At 43.4% G+C, this 20,164-nt stretch overlaps 1 protein-coding gene across 4 annotated transcripts in view; it reads left to right on the top strand.

The window, feature by feature from the left end:
• WDR45B (WD repeat domain 45B) overlaps positions 1 to 20,164 on the top strand; it is a 217,890-nt gene that overhangs the window by 171,462 nt on the left and 26,264 nt on the right. For all 4 annotated transcript variants that reach the window (XM_069200359.1, XM_069200362.1, XM_069200360.1 and 1 more), the window contains one exon: positions 9,050 to 9,240. In XM_069200359.1, the coding sequence (XP_069056460.1) occupies positions 9,050 to 9,240 (191 nt within the window). The remainder of the gene's footprint in view (positions 1 to 9,049; positions 9,241 to 20,164) is intronic.

Here is a 20,164-nt window from a genome sequence, read left to right on the forward strand (position 1 = left end):
TTCACCATCAACATTGCGTGCAGCAGCAACCACAGCCTCCCAGACACTGTTCAGAGAGGTGTACTGTTTTCCCTCCTTGTAAATCTCACATTTGATGATGGACCACAGGTTCTCAATGGGGTTCAGATCAGGTGAACAAGGAGGCCATGTCATTAGATTTCCTTCTTCTATACCCTTTCTTGCCAGCCACGCTGTGGAGTACTTGGACGCGTGTGATGGAGCATTGTCCTGCATGACAATCATGTTTTTCTTGAAGGATGCAGACTTCTTCCTGTACCACTGCTTGAAGAAGGTGTCTTCCAGGAACTGGCAGTAGGACTGGGAGTTGAGCTTGGCTCCATCCTCAACCCGAAAAGGCCCCACAAGCTCATCTTTGATGATACCAGCCCAAACCAGTACTCCACCTCCACCTTGCTGGCGTCTGAGTCGGACTGGAGCTCTCTGCCCTTTACCAATCCAGCCACGGGCCCATCCATCTGGCCCATCAAGACTCACTCTCATTTCATCAGTCCATAAAACCTTAGAAAAATCAGTCTTGAGATATTTCTTGGCCCAGTCTTGACGTTTCAGCTTGTGTGTCTTGTTCAGTGGTGGTCGTCTTTCAGCCTTTCTTACCTTGGCCATGTCTCTGAGTATTGCACACCTTGTGCTTTTGGGCACTCCAGTGATGTTGCAGCTCTGAAATATGGCCAAACTGGTGGCAAGTGGCATCGTGGCAGCTGCACGCTTGACTTTTCTCAGTTCATGGGCAGTTATTTTGCACCTTGGTTTTTCCACACGCTTCTTGCGACCCTGTTGACTATTTTGAATGAAACGCTTGATTGTTCGATGATCACGCTTCAGAAGCTTTGCAATTTTAAGAGTGCTGCATCCCTCTGCAAGATATCTCACTATTTTTTACTTTTCTGAGCCTGTCAAGTCCTTCTTTTGACCCATTTTGCCAAAGGAAAGGAAGTTGCCTAATAATTATGCACACCTGATATAGGGTGTTGATGTCATTAGACCACACCCCTTCTCATTACAGAGATGCACATCACCTAATATGCTTAATTGGTAGTAGGCTTTCGAGCCTATACAGCTTGGAGTAAGACAACATGCATAAAGAGGATGATGTGGTCAAAATACTCATTTGCCTAATAATTCTGCACTCCCTGTAGTGCTCAGAACAAATCCAAAATTTCTACCCAAAATGGTTTCACCATTTCGCATCAGTCAGTCAGTGGAATTGCCAGTCTTCTTTCCACAACCAGATTCAGTTGCTGAAAGACCTCTACACACTCTTGATGTCAAAAGAGCTCCTATGTACTATGTAGACCGAACCAAAGATTTCAGAAAATCAAAAAACTTTTGTAGCTCTTCAACAGCCTCATTAGGGTAATCCCATTTCATAACCAGGTTTAGCCAGATGGATAGTAAAGTGTATTCAAACTTGCTATATCAAAGCTAAAAGGCAACTATTAGTAACTCCTAAAGCACATTCTACTAGAAAGAAAGGAGCTTCAATGGCTTTTCTAGGAAATATACCAATGGCAGACATATGCAAAGCAGCCACATGGTCTACACCACACACATTTACAAAACACTATTGTGTGGATGTGTTGTCTTGCCAATAAGCAAATGTGGGTCAAGCAGTGCTTAAAACACTATTTCAAACTACTCCAACTCCTACAGGCTAGCCACCGCTTATTTTAGGAGCGGACTGCTTTTCAGCAGCTACACATGCCATTGAACGGAAAATGTCACTTACCTAGTGTACATCTGTTCGTGGCATGTAGTGCTGCAGATTCGCATGCGCCCTCCCCGGAAGCCTGTAGCCGTTGTGGTACCTTATTATGTAAATATGTATATAAATCACATGGACATCTTTACTTGCTATATATATATCTACATATACATTTCTTCACTCCTGACTTCACCCTCCTGCGGGAAACAATCTAACAAAGGACTCAATGCCCCTGCGCACTATCATCGTGAGGAGGAGTCACTCGATCTCGTGACATGAAAAACCTTCTTCGAAGAAAAACAACTTGTAACACTCCAAGCCCAACACTAGATGGCGAACTTATGCAAAGCATGTGAATCTGCAGCACTACATGCCACGAACAGATGGACACTAGGTAAGTGACATTTTCCATATATATATATATATATATTTAAAATGAGTGTGTATATATGTTTATATATAGTGGTTTTAGGGTAGGTAAGGGTTTTTTAAGGGAATTTTTAGGTTTTAGAGTGAGCATGTGTTTTTGGGTTTTAAGAGAATTTTTAGGGTTTAGGTTGGGTATGGATTTTTTGGTGGTAAGGGATCTTTTAGGATTTTTGGGGTAAGTATGGGTTTTTAGGTGGCAAGGGATTTTTTAAGGTGTAGTGTGGGTATAGGTATTTTGTGGTAATTGATTTTTTATGTTCTAGAGTGGGTTTGGGTTTTAAGAATTTTTTAGGGTTTAGGTTGGTTATGGGTTTTTTGGCAGTAAGGGATTTTGTAGGTTTTGTGGTGAGTATAGGTTTTTGGGTGACAAGGGAATTGTTAAGGTGTAGGGTGGGTATAGGTTTTTGGGTTTTAATTGATTTTTTTATGTTCTTGGGTGGGTATGGGTTTTTGGGTGGTAAGAAAACGTTTAGGGTTTATGGTGTGTATGGGTTTTTGGGTGGTAAGGGATTTTTTAGGGTGATTCTGTTTTTGGGTGGGAAGGACTAGTTAAATAAAAATGAATATGTATAGTGTTGAAATATAAATATATACCTTTACCATGGCTGCCTTTCCACAAAAATGTAAGCATTTTACAGGTAAAAATAACCCATACCCATAAGTATAAAAAGGGTTTATACTTACTTTTTAAATACTTACATTTCCCTGGTAAAGACTTTTGTTCTAAAGGCATATTTGTTGTAATGAATGTTGTTGTATAAGCCTTTCATTGTAAAGCATTTTCGTTATAGCTCTTGCGTTATAAAGCTATTCGTTGTAATAGCATTCGGCATTCCGTCATACATCCACTGTTATCTTCTAAAGGTAGTCATTTCAGATCCATTAGCACTGGTGCTATATGGTCACATTTTCGAGTGCTAGCTCTCAGTCAGCAGAATGGCTTTTACAGGGCTAGTTTCTCTTTATGAAGATTTGATTATAGTAACTATTTTGGTTGAAATGCTAATGTCATCTGTGAGACAAAACCACTCTGTTGGAAGGTGTTCTTCAGGTTTGGTTCAGAAGTTCAGGAATTCAGTTTTTTTGATAGGTCAAGAGTTAGTTTCATGTGTCTCATCTGAGCTTCGACCTGTGTTTTACCTGTGAGAGTAAGGTTCTATTCAGAGGAGGCTAGACTATGTTTTTCCCATGAGCCCTTCGAGTTTTTCCTCTGGTTGTGCAATTGAGAGTGGTACAAGTGAGCAATTTTCTTGCTTGATCCGAGTATTGTTTTAGGTGGGGCAGCTTTAGCTAAGCAAAGAGCTAGATAGTTTTATATTCCAGTAGGAGAATGTCTGTGTAACAATCACTTTTTAAAACAATTATCTTTAATAGCCATCTTGTTTGATTAGAGGTGTGTGTAGAGCAGACAGTAATTGTTTGTCTTCAGTTGTATTTGGTATATTTACCAATGCAGCTTGTAGGCGTTTTTGGGGTCCAGGTATTTTAACTGGAGCAATACACTACATTGTCTACACTGACAGTTGACTAATCTCAACAGTATCATAATGAATCTTAATTTATTAGGCATAGCCCTGAAACAGCTTTTGCTGTCTCACCAGCCTAATTTTTTATGGATAATTTCTGTGCAATTCTTCTCTTGAATCACTTCCATTATGAAACTGGTTTTAAACCATTTAGGAAACACCTAAAAACCTGTCTTTTCAAACAAGCGTATTGCTGCTGATTTACTTTTTCTTCACCAGATTCCTTTATTTCCCTTGACTACTCAGCACCAAGAAACTGTTGGTGACCATGCACTTTATAAAGTTCTATTAACATAACATAACTATAAAAATACCTACAGTTGTATACACGTAGAGGGGCATTGGGCAAGCCCTCTTCATTTGTCGGTTTGTTCAAATGTAATTCACATTTTGTTCCACACACCACAGCCTACAGCAAGGAGTATTGCGTCCGCCCACTTCAGCCATTGGCCCTGTTACCTGTTAGTGGTAGAATTTTGCTTTAGCACATGCGCACATCCACCTGGAAAGTAGCCCACTACATTACTATAACTGGTAGGCAAATGTCTGCTTTCATTTCTGCTTTAAATTGTTTTTTTGTGATGGGTGGTTTTTTATTTACCTTTTTTTGCAAACATATGGGCACCACCTTTAGAAATGTTTATATTTGACTTTTTATTCATTTTATATGAGTTCTGTACTTTTATTTCTTTTGTATTCTTTGAACAAACTTGATCTGTCGTGTTACTCTCTTGATTCCTCAAGACTGCTGGACTTGGGGCAGCAGCACCATCGCTTGTGGGTGACTGAGTTTCTCCCCCACCAGTTTGGTAACTATTGTCCCAACCCTACCGGCTTGCTAGCAGTACCTCATCCAGACACAAAGGGTGAATGTGATTTGTGGCAGTCTCACGTATGACACTATAGTGACTCCTCAGGGGAGTCACGGTGAACAGATTATACCCTTTTCTCTCATCAGCAATGAGTCTCGTACACAGGCAAAGACAGAGAAGGAGGATAGTTTTCAATAAATGTATTGAAAAGACTGCAATCTGCGATAAAATACATGAGCTACAATAATGAGACATAATAAAATTAGGATTGTGAAAATCAGTGATGTAAATATAAACAACCCCAGCATATTGCAAAGAACATTGAAGAATAATTCCTCCTTTTCGCCTAATCTCTAGCCTATAGCGAAAACATGGCAGTGGACCCCTGATCACTTTTCATAGGTGTATCGTCCATTGAAGTGTCACACAGGGTGTCAGTGTCCATATCTCTTTATGATGAGCAACACCCTATGATAGCCTATCGGAGCTACATTGTAATATGTAAATACACTGAATAGCCTTAGTGAACCGTTTGAAATCTTCATTGCAGCATCTAATTTTCAAAAAATGTGTGAAACTGTGTAGGAAAGAATGCAGCCTGATAGGCTTATGTTGAAATGTGAGAAAAAGCGACCTCTCTTTTTAAGAGTCCAAGAGCTTACCCTACCCATGGTGCACTGTAATGGCAGTTGCCTCACATATTAATTTCTTTATTACACTACATTAATGATAGATTTGATTTCATTTTTATTTTCCAATACCCAGCTGTACCCATTCGGGAATCAGGTGGGTTCTTTATGAATTCGATGAAGGTTACCACAATGAACAATACAGACCTAGGACTTTAAGTAATGTATTTTTGACTGTGAGAGCTTCATTGATAGTCATACACGCAGGAATAGAGTAGCAAGCTAATTTTGTCATCCAGAAGACAGATGTTTGGCAGCAAGAAGAAAACAGAAAGAATATCAGTCCCACATGTGCAGAGTATAGTTTGACAAAATAAAGTTTCTGGAGTATATTTAACAAGAGTTTAATGGCCTATTCAGGTGTCTGCCAGAGTGCCATAATCTCACTAATAGTGGCTTGTAAATGTGTGGGTCTATTTTCATGTTGCTGCCTTACACGGGTCCTGTGTGGAGCGATTACCATTAGATCAATCACGGAGAGAGATACAGTTAATGCAAATATCAATCAATGACCATTCAGTAATAGTGACAGAGAAATCGAACCCACTGTCATGTCCTTGTAGGGTATTGTATATGCAACTTCAAGAATGTGCTCAGTGCTCAGGTGATCAGACAAACAACCTGTGTAATATGTTGTATAATAGAGTAGGTGATAATGGAACATTCAGCTTATTTCAATAATAGGTGCATCTGGCAGTAGATGACTTGAATGTGGCTAGAGTCTGTTTGATTGGGCCATAGTTAACAAACAGTTGGTTCATTTTTCTCAGATCTTTTATTATATCTAGGTTGATCAAAGGATTCTTCTAAAAGCAAGTGAATATAGGGTGCATTTTTCAGCTGGCAAAGGATTGGGAAATAAAGTAGGCAGATTAAATGTTTGAATAATATGAAAGGCAGGAATTAATTTTGGGAGTAATGAAGGATTTGTTCTCAAAACTACCCTATTAGAGTAGAAAATTGTGTTGCGTTCAATTAACAATAAAACTTGCAGTTTGCTTACTCTCTGAACGGAGGTGATGGCAATTAGGAAAACAGTTGTTTAGGAGAGAAGCTGCAATGTAACCTTTTGTATTGGCTTGAAAGGGAAGCCCATGCGGTGTGAAAGGACAACGTTCTATTTTCATGGTGGGGAAAGATGTGTAATTGGAGGAAACACTTTAAGTCCTTCCAAAAAGTCTGGTAACTGGAATATTAAAAAATGATATTTGATGCAAAGATTTTCTGTAGGCTGTAATAGCAGCCAGATGAACCCTTAGTAAGCTGAAGCTTGACTTGGGCTAAATGAAGCAGGTAAGGTAAGAGAATGTCCTCCTGGCAGGTGGCTGGATTATGTCCATTATCCTGGCACCGGATGCAGGAACGTCATGGAATAGCATATTCTTGTGGAGGGACTTTACCCTCATATAGGTTATTTACTTACTGGGCCTATTGAAACCCCCACCATCGTGTGTGAAAGTTGGCAATTATATGGTAAAAGCACTCAGGCCCTCATTACGAGTCTGGCGGCCCTAGGACCGGCAGAGTCGCGGTGGTGGTTGGACCGCCGCTAATGCGGAGGTCCAACAGCCACATTATGACTGTAGCGCCATGGTCTGACCATCGGCACTGCCACTCTTTCGCTGGCCGATGGCCTGCCCTGGGATTATATGACTCCTGTGTCTGCCAGCTTTTGCATGGCGGTTTCACTACCATGCAAAGGCTGGCGGAGATGGGGTGCCAGGGGCCCCATGGGGCATGGGCAGTGCAGGGGCCCCCATGAGCAGCCCTGTCGTGGTTTTCACTGCTTGAATTACAGGCAGTGAAAAGAGCGACGGTTATTGTCTCACCCAACACACAACAACATTGCTGCCGGCTCCATTACGAGCCGGCATCAATGTTGTGGGTTGTTTCCCGCTGGCCTAGGGGGAAACTCATTAAAGGTCAGCGGGCGGAAGACCGAACTGGCGGTCTTTCGACCTATTGAGTTTGGCGGGCCCCGCAAAACTCATAATAAAGCCCTCAGTGTGTGACAGATTAACTGATTTAATTATTACATTGTTGGAGTAAATGTAGTTGTTAATAGGGCAAATATGTCTTTGTTATGGGTAGATCTAGCTTTTTATTCAACACACCTCATAAAGACCATATAGGTTTTCAAGCATGCTGATGACTTGTTATCCTTTTATTAATTGTCTCTTGTATAATACTGTCTGATTGAGATTTTAGTTTTGTGTGCTGTTGTTTCAATTATTTCAAATTATTATTCTATCCCTCTTCAGTTATTAGGCGTTTTATCATTTGATTGATATTATTGAAGATAATGCAGTGGTGTATGATTGAAGTAATGTGTGAACTTATAACGATGACATGGAAGGGGGCCAAGGCTAACCAGTACTTTAAATGTTATGTTTCTTGTTTTTGAAGTTTTCTGTTGTAAACGCTAGTCACCGTTTGTAACCCTTAACTAAAACACATGCAAGCACGCACACTTGCATTAAAATTAATGATCCACTCCCCACAATTTTCCTCCTGAGCGAATGCAGGACAAGCCCTCACTGAGTCCTCTTGTTATTCATGTGGTTGACTACAACCTCTTCTAAAGTGTGGGCTTTAGCACTGGTGACACCCACTGCAGTAATAATCCTTGCCGCCTCCCACATGTCCTCCACCTTGGATTCCCTCACTACCACCGGGCAAATCTGCCCTCATCTCTCCATAGCCCTTCTCTCACATACATTTCATTTGTTTTAAAGCATTGGTAAAGGCTAGCTTTACTAATAAGGATGTACATCTACCAAGAGAAACCCTTTTCTGCAACTCTAGGAATTGATAATGAAAGACTTGGGGGGAAACTATACCTAGTACCCCAATTTCTCTTTTGGATCCATCTAAACATTGGGTGCTGCTTATGTTGCCAAATCAAGAGATACCAGATATGTGGAAATGATTATAGGCCAGTGTGAACTAACGCCTTCTCATAATAATCTAATGCTCCATGTTGTGCGCAGTATCTCACACATGAGGTTTGGAGCACTTAGTTACTCGCAGCATGCATCCCGCCCACTTCCTCCATGGAACAGAGGGTCTTCCTCCAGCGACTCCTCTCCGTCCTCCACACGCCCTTGCATGTTTTGAATATTGGCTGCTTGTCGCATGGAGGGATCCTCACCCAGAAGTTCAATGAGGACTAGTACCTGTGCATCCAGCCACTGGCACTAACATTCCTATCGGTCTGGGATCACGAGCTATCCGAGATAGTACCTGGTTCATGCCTAGCAGAGCCTAGGCCAGACAGCGTGCTGTTATCTGTGACTGGACCTCCGGTTTGCAGTTTCAGCACATCAGTCACCGTGGGCCTGTGACTGTTCATCTCTTACGGCTAAGCGGCAGCCATGTTGACCTCTACATTCCTTATTAGTGCTCACGACCAACCTAGACTCTTACCCATGTTACTGCTAAAAATGAATTCCTCCCCGTGAAGTGCAATGTTATCTCCTCATGTAAATGAGTGCATATTTGAGAGTGTTCTCTGCACTCAGGTGAGAGGTCTTCTTGTTCATGCGTTGTGTGACATTGACTAGTGTTTCGCAGTTCAGATTTACATTATTTCATTTTCATCTTGAGAAGCTAAAGCCACAGGAGAATTAGTGTCAACAAAGTAATTTCAGGTCAGTTTGTTTAACAGGAGCCAATGACTGAGAGAGAAGAGGGCTATGTCGGTAGCCACATAGGCTTTTGTCAAAACCGGTAATTGTTTCATCTGCTGAATGGGCATTTAATCATAACTTTATTCGTTCTCCATACGATAATTCTGATTTTGTGGTTTATTGGGAATAGTTCTTTGGGAACATTATAACTTGCATTTTGTTCTTTTTTTCCCTCTTTTAGGACTCTGCGTTCTGTGTCCTAACAGTAACAATTCTCTCCTTGCGTTCCCTGGAACACATACTGGGCATGTACAGATAGTTGACCTGGCAAATACAGAAAAGCCGCCTGTAGACATACCGGCGCACGAAGGGGTCTTAAGCTGTATTTCGTTAAATTTACAAGGAACAAGAATTGCAACTGCATCTGAGAAAGTAAGATTTTCTAATTTCGTCAGTATGCCAACTGTTTCTAAATGCTTGGGTAAGGCACACGGCAATCCAGACTTTTCGTCGACGTTTGTGAACAATACATAAATGAGTGCAGGAGCCCAAGGTTGTCCTAGGCGCTCAGTAATGGCGAATGACGAACTTCCCGAATCTAAGAATGCCGAGTCTTGATACGCCTCATTCCATCTTACACTTCTTGTATCTCTATCCTACTCATGCAGGTTCGTGTCCATTCATGCATCGTCCTATCTCTCTTTTCTGCCTTTCTTGCCTTTGGTCAGTGTCCTATAAAAAGTGGTGACAACCACCGGCAGTAATTAAGCACAGCTTGCACTAAAATAAAAAATACAAATATTGACTTGCATAAATTAGTCGTAATACCGAGAAGCACAGATCTATTTATGTCCTGCATGATTACCTGTTGTCTATTCACCATGCCCTAAGAGCATATTAGACAGTTAGTTTTTTTTTAAATAATCCACGATTTGGGAGATGGACATAGAAAGCAAATCAAGCGGCTTTTAAAATATATGTTAACTCAATGAACATACATTTTGTATCTTAACAGTTTGTATATCTCCTCCCTGACTTCATTAATATGATTCGAGTTTTTTTTCCTGATTTTCAAAGCATAAACCTATTTGCATTTTCAGAGTTTTTATTGCAACTTGAAATGCGTTTTCTGTCAAAACCAGAGCACACAACTCTGTTCCCCACAGCCAATGCTAAATCAGTCCCTATTTTCGACATTATTAAAATATCATGGCTTCGCTACCTTTCTAGTTTTGGCCACTTGCATGTAACAAATGCATTTAGATGCAGGAGAAATGAGTTGTGTTAGTGACATCTTAAGGATTTTTGGGGCCCAGGGCAAGATACATTTTGGGGCTCCCTTTTAAAAACAGCTTTGCATTTATTACCAATTTTTAGCTAATTCAAGCAGGTTCTTGTGATGCCAAACAACATTAAAATATACGTTAAGCTTTTACAACGGGGACAGGCATAAACGGTCAAGAGCCAGTGTCTGCCAGCTATATAGTACCAAAAGAAATCTTGAATAAACATTGATGAAGCCATTTCTTTTTGCCCCTGAATCTAGCTTTAGTTTAACTTGCCACACAACGTTTTATATGGAATTCTAAGTCTAAACAGCCTTTTCTTTCCTTTGTAGAATAGACACTATGAGGAAAAATTGGATGATGTGTACTGGACTAACTCTTAATATTAAAATAAAACTCATACTCATAGCCCTTGAAATTGCATGCACACACAAATTATTTCCCCTTCACTATTGTCATTCGTGTTGCAACAGTGGAAATAAAGCACTGCTCTTATGATTTTGATAATTCCATCTGGTGAAATCTCATTATTTTCTCCTTATTTCTCTGCTCCTGTCCCATGCTTCTTCACTTCGTATGGGAACTTGTCTCTGGGTATGACTCTTCTGACTAAGAGAAATTGGTGAGGGTGAGATACAGAACAGCGACAATGTAGCGAGATGGTGAGGTAGCAGAAGAAGAGAGATCAAGCTAGAAATGAGGCAGGGTGATAGGTGAGGTAGGCAGAGATGCAATGTAAAGATAGAAGGTTAAGGTACTCAAAAAGGAAACATACAGAGAGGAAGAGATTAGTGAGGATTAGCAGTAGAGAGATTGGTGAGAAGATTAGAAGGTGGTAGGGAGAGCTGCAGGGAAGGGAAAAAGAGAAAAGGAGAGAAGTGGGGCACACAGGTGGGGTAGAGTGAAAGGTAAGGTCGAAAGAAAGGTGAGATAGGAAAAAGCCAGAGACTGGTAGAGGTAAGCAGCTAAACAGTATATTGAGACATTAAGAAAAACAGGGATGTAAGATAAGATTAGAGGTGTAAGATAGAGGAATGGGCAAAATGAGAACCTGTATAGAATAATAAGTCAGGGAAAAGATTGTAGAGAGGCAGTGAGAAAGCGAGAGAAGGTGAAAGGATGAAAGACAAATGAAGTACAGGGTGTAGAGAGGAGAACTAGGAAGACCCAGGTGAAGAAGAGAAAGTGAGATTAAGTTGATACAGAAGTAAAGCAAGACAGGATGTGGAAGAGAGAAATGTGAAGTAGAGACAGAAATAAAAACAGATGAGGTAGAAACATTTGTAAAGAAAAATATGTGAAGTAGTCGTGCTGAGTTGAATGGAGAAGGGTGTGCTGAAAGATGTGTAAGAAAGAAAAGGGAGTTAATGAGATATATAGGAAAAACGATAAAGGTAGGAAAATAGAGGAAGTGAGAAAAGGATAAAGTAGTGAGAGGTAAGGTAGATTGAATAGAAGTAGAATGGGTGAAATGAGGTAAGTGTAGGCAGTGGAGGTGTAGAGATAGATTAAGAAGTCATAGATATGTGAGGTACAGGCATAAATGAATTAGAGAGTTGTGGGAGAGAGTGATGTGATAGAGAAAGGGCTATAGGAGAGAAAGGGAAAGGAAGATTAGAGAGTGGTGGAATGAAAGACACCAGCAGGGTAAAGAGAGAAATGAGGTTGAGGAAGATGGAAATGAGGCAGAGGAGAAATATATTGTCATGAAAATCGGAGCGGTAGGCTGGAGAGAGAGGTGATGTAGAAACATTGAGCTAGAGGGGGAGAGCAGAATACATTTTAAGACATGAGTAGAAAGTGGCATATGTCGAGAAAGTTGAGATCGTCCTAGGTAAGGTGGAGAGAGAGTTGAAATAAAGAGAGTGCAAGTACATAGAGCGGTTGAGATAGGTGGATAGAGGTAAAGTGAAAGGGGTGAGGTGGAACAGGTGAAGAGAAATACATTAATTGGCAACTGCGTAAAAGTGTGAGGGTTAATTTAGGGCAGACAAAGCATGCACACTGTGTTGAACATGCACAGCTGCAAATAAAAAAATTATGCACACCGTTTCTATCACTTGACATTCGAGTGATGCAAACACTTTATCAGAAAACGGGGCCCTGGGTAATTTTCCACTTTACCTATGCCTTTAAACATCTCTGAGGTGTGTCTAATGCTAGATGGCAGTGATCAGATGAGGCACTTGTAGTGGAGAAAGCTGGTGAGCTTGACTAGTCGGGACGTGTTGAATCTGATCTACCGGCATTGTGCCTACTGTTATGGAGTGGTAATTGGTGGTGCAGGTTTGAAGTCAGCACTAGCAGCTCTATCCAGATTTCAGGCACCAGAGGGTACTCTCTGTGATTCACAAGGTGAGCGGATTTGGGATTTGTAACCACCCACCATTTGTGAGTCCCCTTCTCTCTAGAAGACCTCAGCATTGAATGAGCAGGTCCTTCTAATAGCTCTTGAGTTAACAAGTGCTCACTTCACAACCATAAAACACCAGTGGTGCAGCACCGTGCTATGACCCCACATGCAGGGTATTGACAGCTAAATGTCCTGCAGATTCAGTTAGGTGATGACGAGATCCTTTTAAAAGCAGGTGGGGGCCTGCCAAGATGGCCAAATGGAAGTAATCCATTAAGGCTCTGCTACACACAACAGCAAAATTAGAGAAATATGTGGAATATCAACCCCTTTTGTCTCTTATTAAAAGCGCTTGCCCTGAGAGATACTCTCCCAATGCCAAGACGTAGGTTTTGTGCATTGAAACAAGAGATGGAGACAGACTGAGTGGATGCCACTGTGCCTGTCAGGATATCAGACAGGGAGTCCAGGTGGTTACTTGAGACCCGCCACCCCCAGAAGACCTGGGGATACCCACGAGATGACCACCCTGGTGATGAGGAAATGCCCCCGACTAAGAGACAACTGATGAGTGTGGGTCCGCACGCCACAGAGAGGACCCTGCCTTACATGGACCTTTGCAGACGGCAACCATCGCTTGGGACTAGCCGCTATTCACCGTTGAAGAACTGCAGTGGTGAGAGTACATGGGGGTGTTTTTTGGGCTGGTTGATGCTCACCTAAGCCCCGGTAAAGACGAAGGGGCTACAGCAGGTCAGGCCCCCCCCCCCCGGCCACACTATGTAGATCTGCCTGCAACAAATGCCTGACCTTAAGATTGAAGAGGAGGGAAGCTCCCCGCCAGAGAGAAGAACTGATGGTGAGAAGCTTTAATGTCTCTTATCTGGGAGGGTGCGGGTACCCGTGGGAGAGTCAACATTCAGAGACTGGAAATAATGGAGTTAGAGGGTCCATGACTACTTCCAGTAGTTACCTTTGCTCTCCTGCCTGGCTTTAAGATGGCCGACGAGGGAGCTCTTGGTTCTCTCAAGCCAGCAACTGAGTAAACACGGCTTCAGTCACACTTGTTACCGCCTTCTCAGACTGCCGGCTGTAGGATAAGACATCAAGACAGACACCAGCCCCAATTAATAAATGACTGATTGACTAATTAAAGAACCATGAACAGCCACATAAGAGTCTTCTAAGACTGGATTGCCAGTTTAAGCATAAATAAACTGAAAACCACCAGTGGTCTTTCACAGAAAGGGGCGCAATGATGGACTATCCTGAACTAATGACTGGAAAGCAGCTGAATCCTGCAACAGCCATAAGGTTACCCAATAACTCCAGGAAGGGGACCAGAAGCCATTAATTGGAAACTTGACAAGTGTATTGTGCACCCTGTTGGAGTAAAGAACTCAATTAGACCAGCGACAGGGGGTTTGATGCACTGTTTTACTCAACCTTCTCAGGGGATCTACCACGCCCTTGACACTGTCATTTGAGATCCCCGAAACCTCTGGACCTCACCTACCCCGCTGCCACACCTCATAAATCAGCAACAGTTACCGGATTGTCAAGACAGAGAGAAATACCACTCTTTCCTCTACAAATAGGAACCACTGGCCTTATGCCACTCAAAAACAGCAGTCAAACAAGGTCTCCAGCTACTTCACCCCTGCCGAGGAAAAAAACACTTGCGCCTGAAACACTAGAGGACACCACCATGTTGTTCACCAAAGAGGAGCTGCTGTCTTCACTCAGAGAAGAACTGAAAGCCAATTTGACATCCTCTCTTGACACCCTGAGGTCTGATCTAAACATTAAATTAGCAACTCTGCAACAAGATGTAGATTTACTGGGTACCTGCATACTAGATCTAGAATCAAAATCAGCAGAGTTGGACACCCAGACCTCCCAACTTGTAGACCTAATGCAAATGCTAAAGGCACAACTTTAGGCCTTGATTTTGAAGCAGGAAGACCTAGAGAACAGGTCACAACGCTACAACATAAGGGTATGTGACCCTGATGGAGAATGCGGAGGGCCCTGATCTAGACGCTTACTTGTGGGGTTATTTGCAGATCTCTTGGGTGACAATACACAAAAAATAAAGTTGAACAGAGTTCACTGAGTTGGTTTCTGCTCATCAGGAGACAGAAAATGCCCCTGAGATGTCTTTTTGAAACTCCACTCATTCAAAACTAAAGAAGCAACATGTGCATTGTTTCAGGATATAGCCCTGGCCACACTGAATCAATATCAAGAATTTAGACTAGTAACAGATAAACTAAGGAAAGACCTATTAGATACCACTAAACATACCCATTTGGCCTTGCCTTTGAAGATTTGTGCCTTGTCACAAATCGTTCAGAGTCAATGGCACTCTTGGACATTCCAGTCCAAGAGGCTCAGACAGTCAATGGATCGGCAGGCACTTCTGGGAAGACAACCGGCCGCTCCCTGACCCCTGGCGCTTGGCTCCACCAACGTTGCCCAATTATCCCCCCCAAAAAGCCTGAATCCTGTTGATGGAAATTGCGGTTAGGGAGTGAGGTCATGGAGCCCTGATCCTCATGATGCACCGTCATCAACAGCACTCATAAGCGGAGTAGGTCTCCAGATCCACCACTGATGAGAAAACAATGGTGCCTGATGAGGAGAGTTCTGGCGAGACCCTGGCAGCGGAAGCCCATCATATCCTTTCTTAATCACTCTTCTAGGTTTAACAATGATGTTATGTTTTTGTTATCAAGCTATTATGTAGCACTGCCCTAATTACACATGCTACTTGAAAAGATGTATTAGCAGCTATAGGCCTTTCACATTGTTAAATAACCTATTTTCTATTTTCAGAACCTGTTCTCCCAACATTTTCTTTATTACTAGAGGAGTCTGGGTGTCTCATCAACTAGCATCTTCTAACCACCAGAGGGAGCTGGACGGAATGCTAGCCACTCTGCTCAACAACACTGGGGAGATAGGAGGTCTAGCCAAACTAAATTGATCGAGAAGGGTTAGGCATCATATGCATACCAGGGATCAGACTTATGTAATCCAGGCTCTAAATGTAGGCCATAGTAGTGGTGACTCTCACTTGGAACACTAAGGGTCTGAACTCCCCTGCAAAGCGCCACAAACTATCAAAGTACCTACTTGACCGACGCCACGATGTGATGGCATTGCATGAAACACATTCCAAGAGAGACAAAGCCCATAGCCTGAAACATAAAACCTACCCACAATTACTTCAGTCATCATCTCCCACAAAACACAATGGTGTGGCACTTATGTTCCTCTCATCCCTGAAGTTCCAACCCAAGGGTCATAAAACTAATAAGGAAGGAAGGATCATAATGGTCAACGGCAATCTTCATGGGTGGTTTACGACCTTTATGTCTCTCTATGCCCCCAACACTGGCCAAGACCAGTTTCTACATGCCTTCTTATCACAGCTTGGAGGGTTGGCAGAGGCAGAGATCACAGTGCTGGGAAGCTTCAACCTCACCTGGCGTGCTACTGTTGACAGCACACATCCCCTCAGATTGACTACAGGGAATTTCTCTAGGGCCCTGAAACTGGCAATACAAGATCTTGGGGCTGGTAGATGCTTGGAGGACACTTCACCCAACTTCTGTGATTCTATCTTTTTCTCTCATTGTCACTGCTCCTATTTTGGGCTAGATTACACCTTCATCAGCCAGTCAAGAGTTTAAGACCTGATGGCTCTACGATTTACCCGATCACATTTTCTTATCACGTTCTGGTATGTACAGCATTGGCTTTTTGGGGGTTGCCACCATGATATTGTCACTGGTTCTTCCTGAACTCCCTTACCCAAGATCGCCTCTCTTTAGATGCTCTCCGGAATGCATTAGGGAATACTTTCAACTTAGTGCACCCACTGACACGCCCCCCCTAAGGCATGTGATGCTTTCAAGGCAGTTCCACGGGTAAAATGCCTCTCACTATCAACAGTGCTGAAGAAACAAAGGGCAAAAGAGCACCTAACCCTGGAAATAGAACTACAAGCTCCTGAACAGATGCACAAGAAGCACCAAACCTAGCAGCTACAGCGGCAGATCACACCCCTACGGGGCAAACTCAATGCCATTTACACCAATATGGTAGAGCTTACTTTACTCCGCCTACAACGCACATCTTATGAACAGGAGAATAAAGTAGGGGCATACCTCATGAAACTGCTTAGGGCAAAAAGGAGAAAAAATACATAGAAAACATGAGGAGGCCATCTAACGGTCTGGCTAGCTCAGACAATGAGGAGGCTCATGTATTTGGTCAATTCTACAAGGCACTATACACAGCTGAACATACAACTCGAAACATTCACTCCACCTACCCTGGCACAGTGCAACTTCTACAAGAATGAAATGTTGTGAGAACAAATCAGTGAAGATGAGGTACGATTAGTGATAGGGTACCTTAAACCTCACAAGTCACCGGGGCCAGACGGCCTTTAGCCCAGTTTTATAAAACCTTTAGCTCACACCTCATCCCACACTTAATGTCCCTATTTAATAATATACCAATTACAGGGAAGGTGACATTATCTATGAGCGAAGTGCTCATCACTGTTATTCCTAAACCAGGGAAGGATCCCCACTTATGCAGCTTCTACAGACCCATAGCTCCCCTAAACTTGGACGTCAAGCTTTACTCCAGTTTTCTTGGCTACCGGATTGAAAGACCAGATTTGATTCGCCCAGGCCAATCTGTGTTTTTCAAGGGGCAGCAAACACACAGCAACTCGATAAGAGTGAACCACTAACTTTAGACACCGAGAAGGTGTTCGACCAGGTGGACTGGCCCTTTTTATTCCACACTCTTAAACACTACGGACTCGGTGATCAATTTATAGCAATGGTTTAAGCGAACTATGCAAAACCAAAAGCTAGGGTTCTGATAAATGGGTTCCAAACTATTCCATCTCGAAAAAAAGGACAGGGCAGGGTTGCCCTTTATCCCCGCTACTATTCGTGCTCAGCATTAAACCCCTCGCTGCCCAAATCAGAGCTAGGCCTGACATCCAGGGGATTCCCTTTACTTCAGTGGAACATAAGGTTACCCTATTTGCAGATAATGTGCTTTTAACGTTTACAAACCTGGGCCCTTATTTGGTGCCGCCTGAGAACAAACTTAGCAAGATTCAAAATTAATCTGACCAAATCCAATATGCTTAACGTAATTTTACCTGCCACGGAAATTGAAGCCCTGGTGTCCACATCACTCTTCATATGGGCCAAATCTAAATCATTTACCTGGACATTAAAATAACACCAAAAGTTACCGATCTGTACCGTGCAAATTTCCCTCCTCTTCTATCATAGTGAAAAATAGAATTGAAAAAGTGGGCCCAAATATACCTGTCTTGGCTGGGGAGGATACATACAGTCAAAAACCCTAGAGTGTTATATTTATTCCAGAGCCTGCCAGTAGAACTATAGAGGGACCTCTTCCCTATGTTACGCACTCTGATCATACTCTTCATCTGGCAGAATAGTAGAGCCTGCCTGCCATTCACAGTACTGTGACTCCCTAAGGAGGCAGGAGACCTTGCACTTCGAGACTTATTTCTCTTTTATAAAGCTACCCAACTGTGGGTTATTTCTGAGTGGTCACTCCGGAAATCTGACAAGCACTGGCTTCGTATGGATAGGGCGATTGTGGGGAGAGTGATTTGGGATGTACTATGGAATCAAAAAGACTGACCACCCAACGCCTACTTTATCACACCGATTAGCACAACACTAAAAGTATGGGATGCAGTGACCAAAACAACAGGGTGGACCTTGTGTCCATCACACTATACACCACTACATTACAACCCAGCTTTCCCACCAGCTTTCAAGCTTGGCTTCTTTGACATCTGGAGGGAAGGAGGTCTTACACTTTCTGACCTTTTTTTACAACTGGGATAGCTTGACTTTTGAACACTGCCAGAGAAATTTTAATCTAGCCTCAACAGAACAAAGGTATGACACACAGCTGAGGCACTGGGCATCGCATCCTGAGGTTCAGCTGGCTGCTACAGAGACCTAACGTCTATAGAACAATTTGTATGTCGAGCAGTCTGTTGAGAAGGTGCCACCAAGGGGACTATCTCCTTCCTTTACTTCCTACGTCTTAATACAGAGTCCCACAAAGCCACAACATATTGGCCCTCATTACAACCCTGGCGGTCGGTGTTAAAGCGGCAGTAACAACGCCAACAGGCTGGCGGTAAAAAAAATGGGATCACGACCACAGCGGAAACCGCCAACATAGACAGCCACTTTAGCACTCCGAACCGCCAGGCCGGTAGCAACAAACACCGCAGCGGTCACCGCTTACAGACAGGCAGAAGACAATGTACCCCCCACTCTATTATGAGAGGCCAATCACCAGCTTTTCCGGGGCGGTACCATCAACATCAAAAGCACGGCAGAAACAGTACACTGAAGGGGAACCACTCACCTTTCGACACTCAACGAAGAACCAGGACGCCATGGAGCCCGAACTGCAAGTCCTCCCCATGTTGGCGTATCTACTAATACACCAGGAAATAGAAAGAAGGTGGTGGCGGCGGCGGCGATGACAGTGAGTACTGCACCTAGCACACAGGGAAGGGGGGAGGAAAAAGAGAGTGACACACACACGCAACACCCCCACCCTCACCCACAACACCATACACACTAACACATCCAACAGCATTACAGATCCACCCCGTTACCCCTTGGAAGAACACAAGGACAAAAGGAATTGAGTTCAATCAGTGATATTTTTGAAGATGCAGATATAGCAAAAGAATGTAAAAAAATCATTATATACAAATATTCACATTATGTACAGAAGGCCGTACACCTCTGTCCCTTGTAAATGTCCGTGGACCAGTGGGCCCAAACATCATGTGTGAAGCCCACACTTGACTCCTGCCTCAAAACGGAGAGAACACTGCTGGGGCATCAGGTCGAAAAAACACAGGCACCTCAGGGGGAAGGGGAGGGGGGGCACCTCAGCCGGAAGATGGTACTACGCCACTGCTCTTCGAGGGGGCAACATACCCACACCGATGTCCTGGGGAGTGCAAAGCCACAGTCTCTCAAGTGGGTGGTTTGCCCACTGCTTGTTCCTGGGGAGTGCAAAGCCACAGTCTCTTAAGTGGGTGGGTTGCCCACTGCTTGCTCTTGGGGAGTGCAAAGCCAGTCTTTCAAGTCCCTCAAGTGGGTGGTTTGCCTACTGCTTGGTCCTGGGGAGTGTAAGGCTACAGTATCTCAAGTGGATGGCTTCTCCACTGGTTCTGGAGGGGGCTTTGTGCCCAGTGTGCTTCAGCCTGCCAGGGATTGGGTGAGTGGATGCATCTCTCCACTGGTTCTCGAGGGGGCTTTGTGCCCAGTGTGCTTCATCCTGCCAAGGATTGAGTGAGTGGATGCCTTCTTCCACTGGTTCTGGAGGGGGCTTTGTGCCCAGTATGCTTCATCCTGCCAAGGATTGGGTCAGTGGATGCATCTCTCCACTGGTTCTGGAGGGGGCTTTGTGCCCAGTGTTCCTCATCCTACCGAGGATTGGGTGACTGGATGCATCGCTCCACTGGTTCTTGAGGGGGCCTTGCACCTGGGGTGTGGGAGTTTCCATTCCCTCACCTGGGTGTCTGAGGCACGAGATGTGCAGGGAACAGGTAGCATGATACTCCATGGAGGCAGAGCCACACTCCATCCTGCGGCGACTTAGGCTGCAA

This window comes from Pleurodeles waltl, chromosome 7 (assembly GCF_031143425.1).
Source record: "Pleurodeles waltl isolate 20211129_DDA chromosome 7, aPleWal1.hap1.20221129, whole genome shotgun sequence".
NCBI lineage: Eukaryota > Metazoa > Chordata > Amphibia > Caudata > Salamandridae > Pleurodeles > Pleurodeles waltl.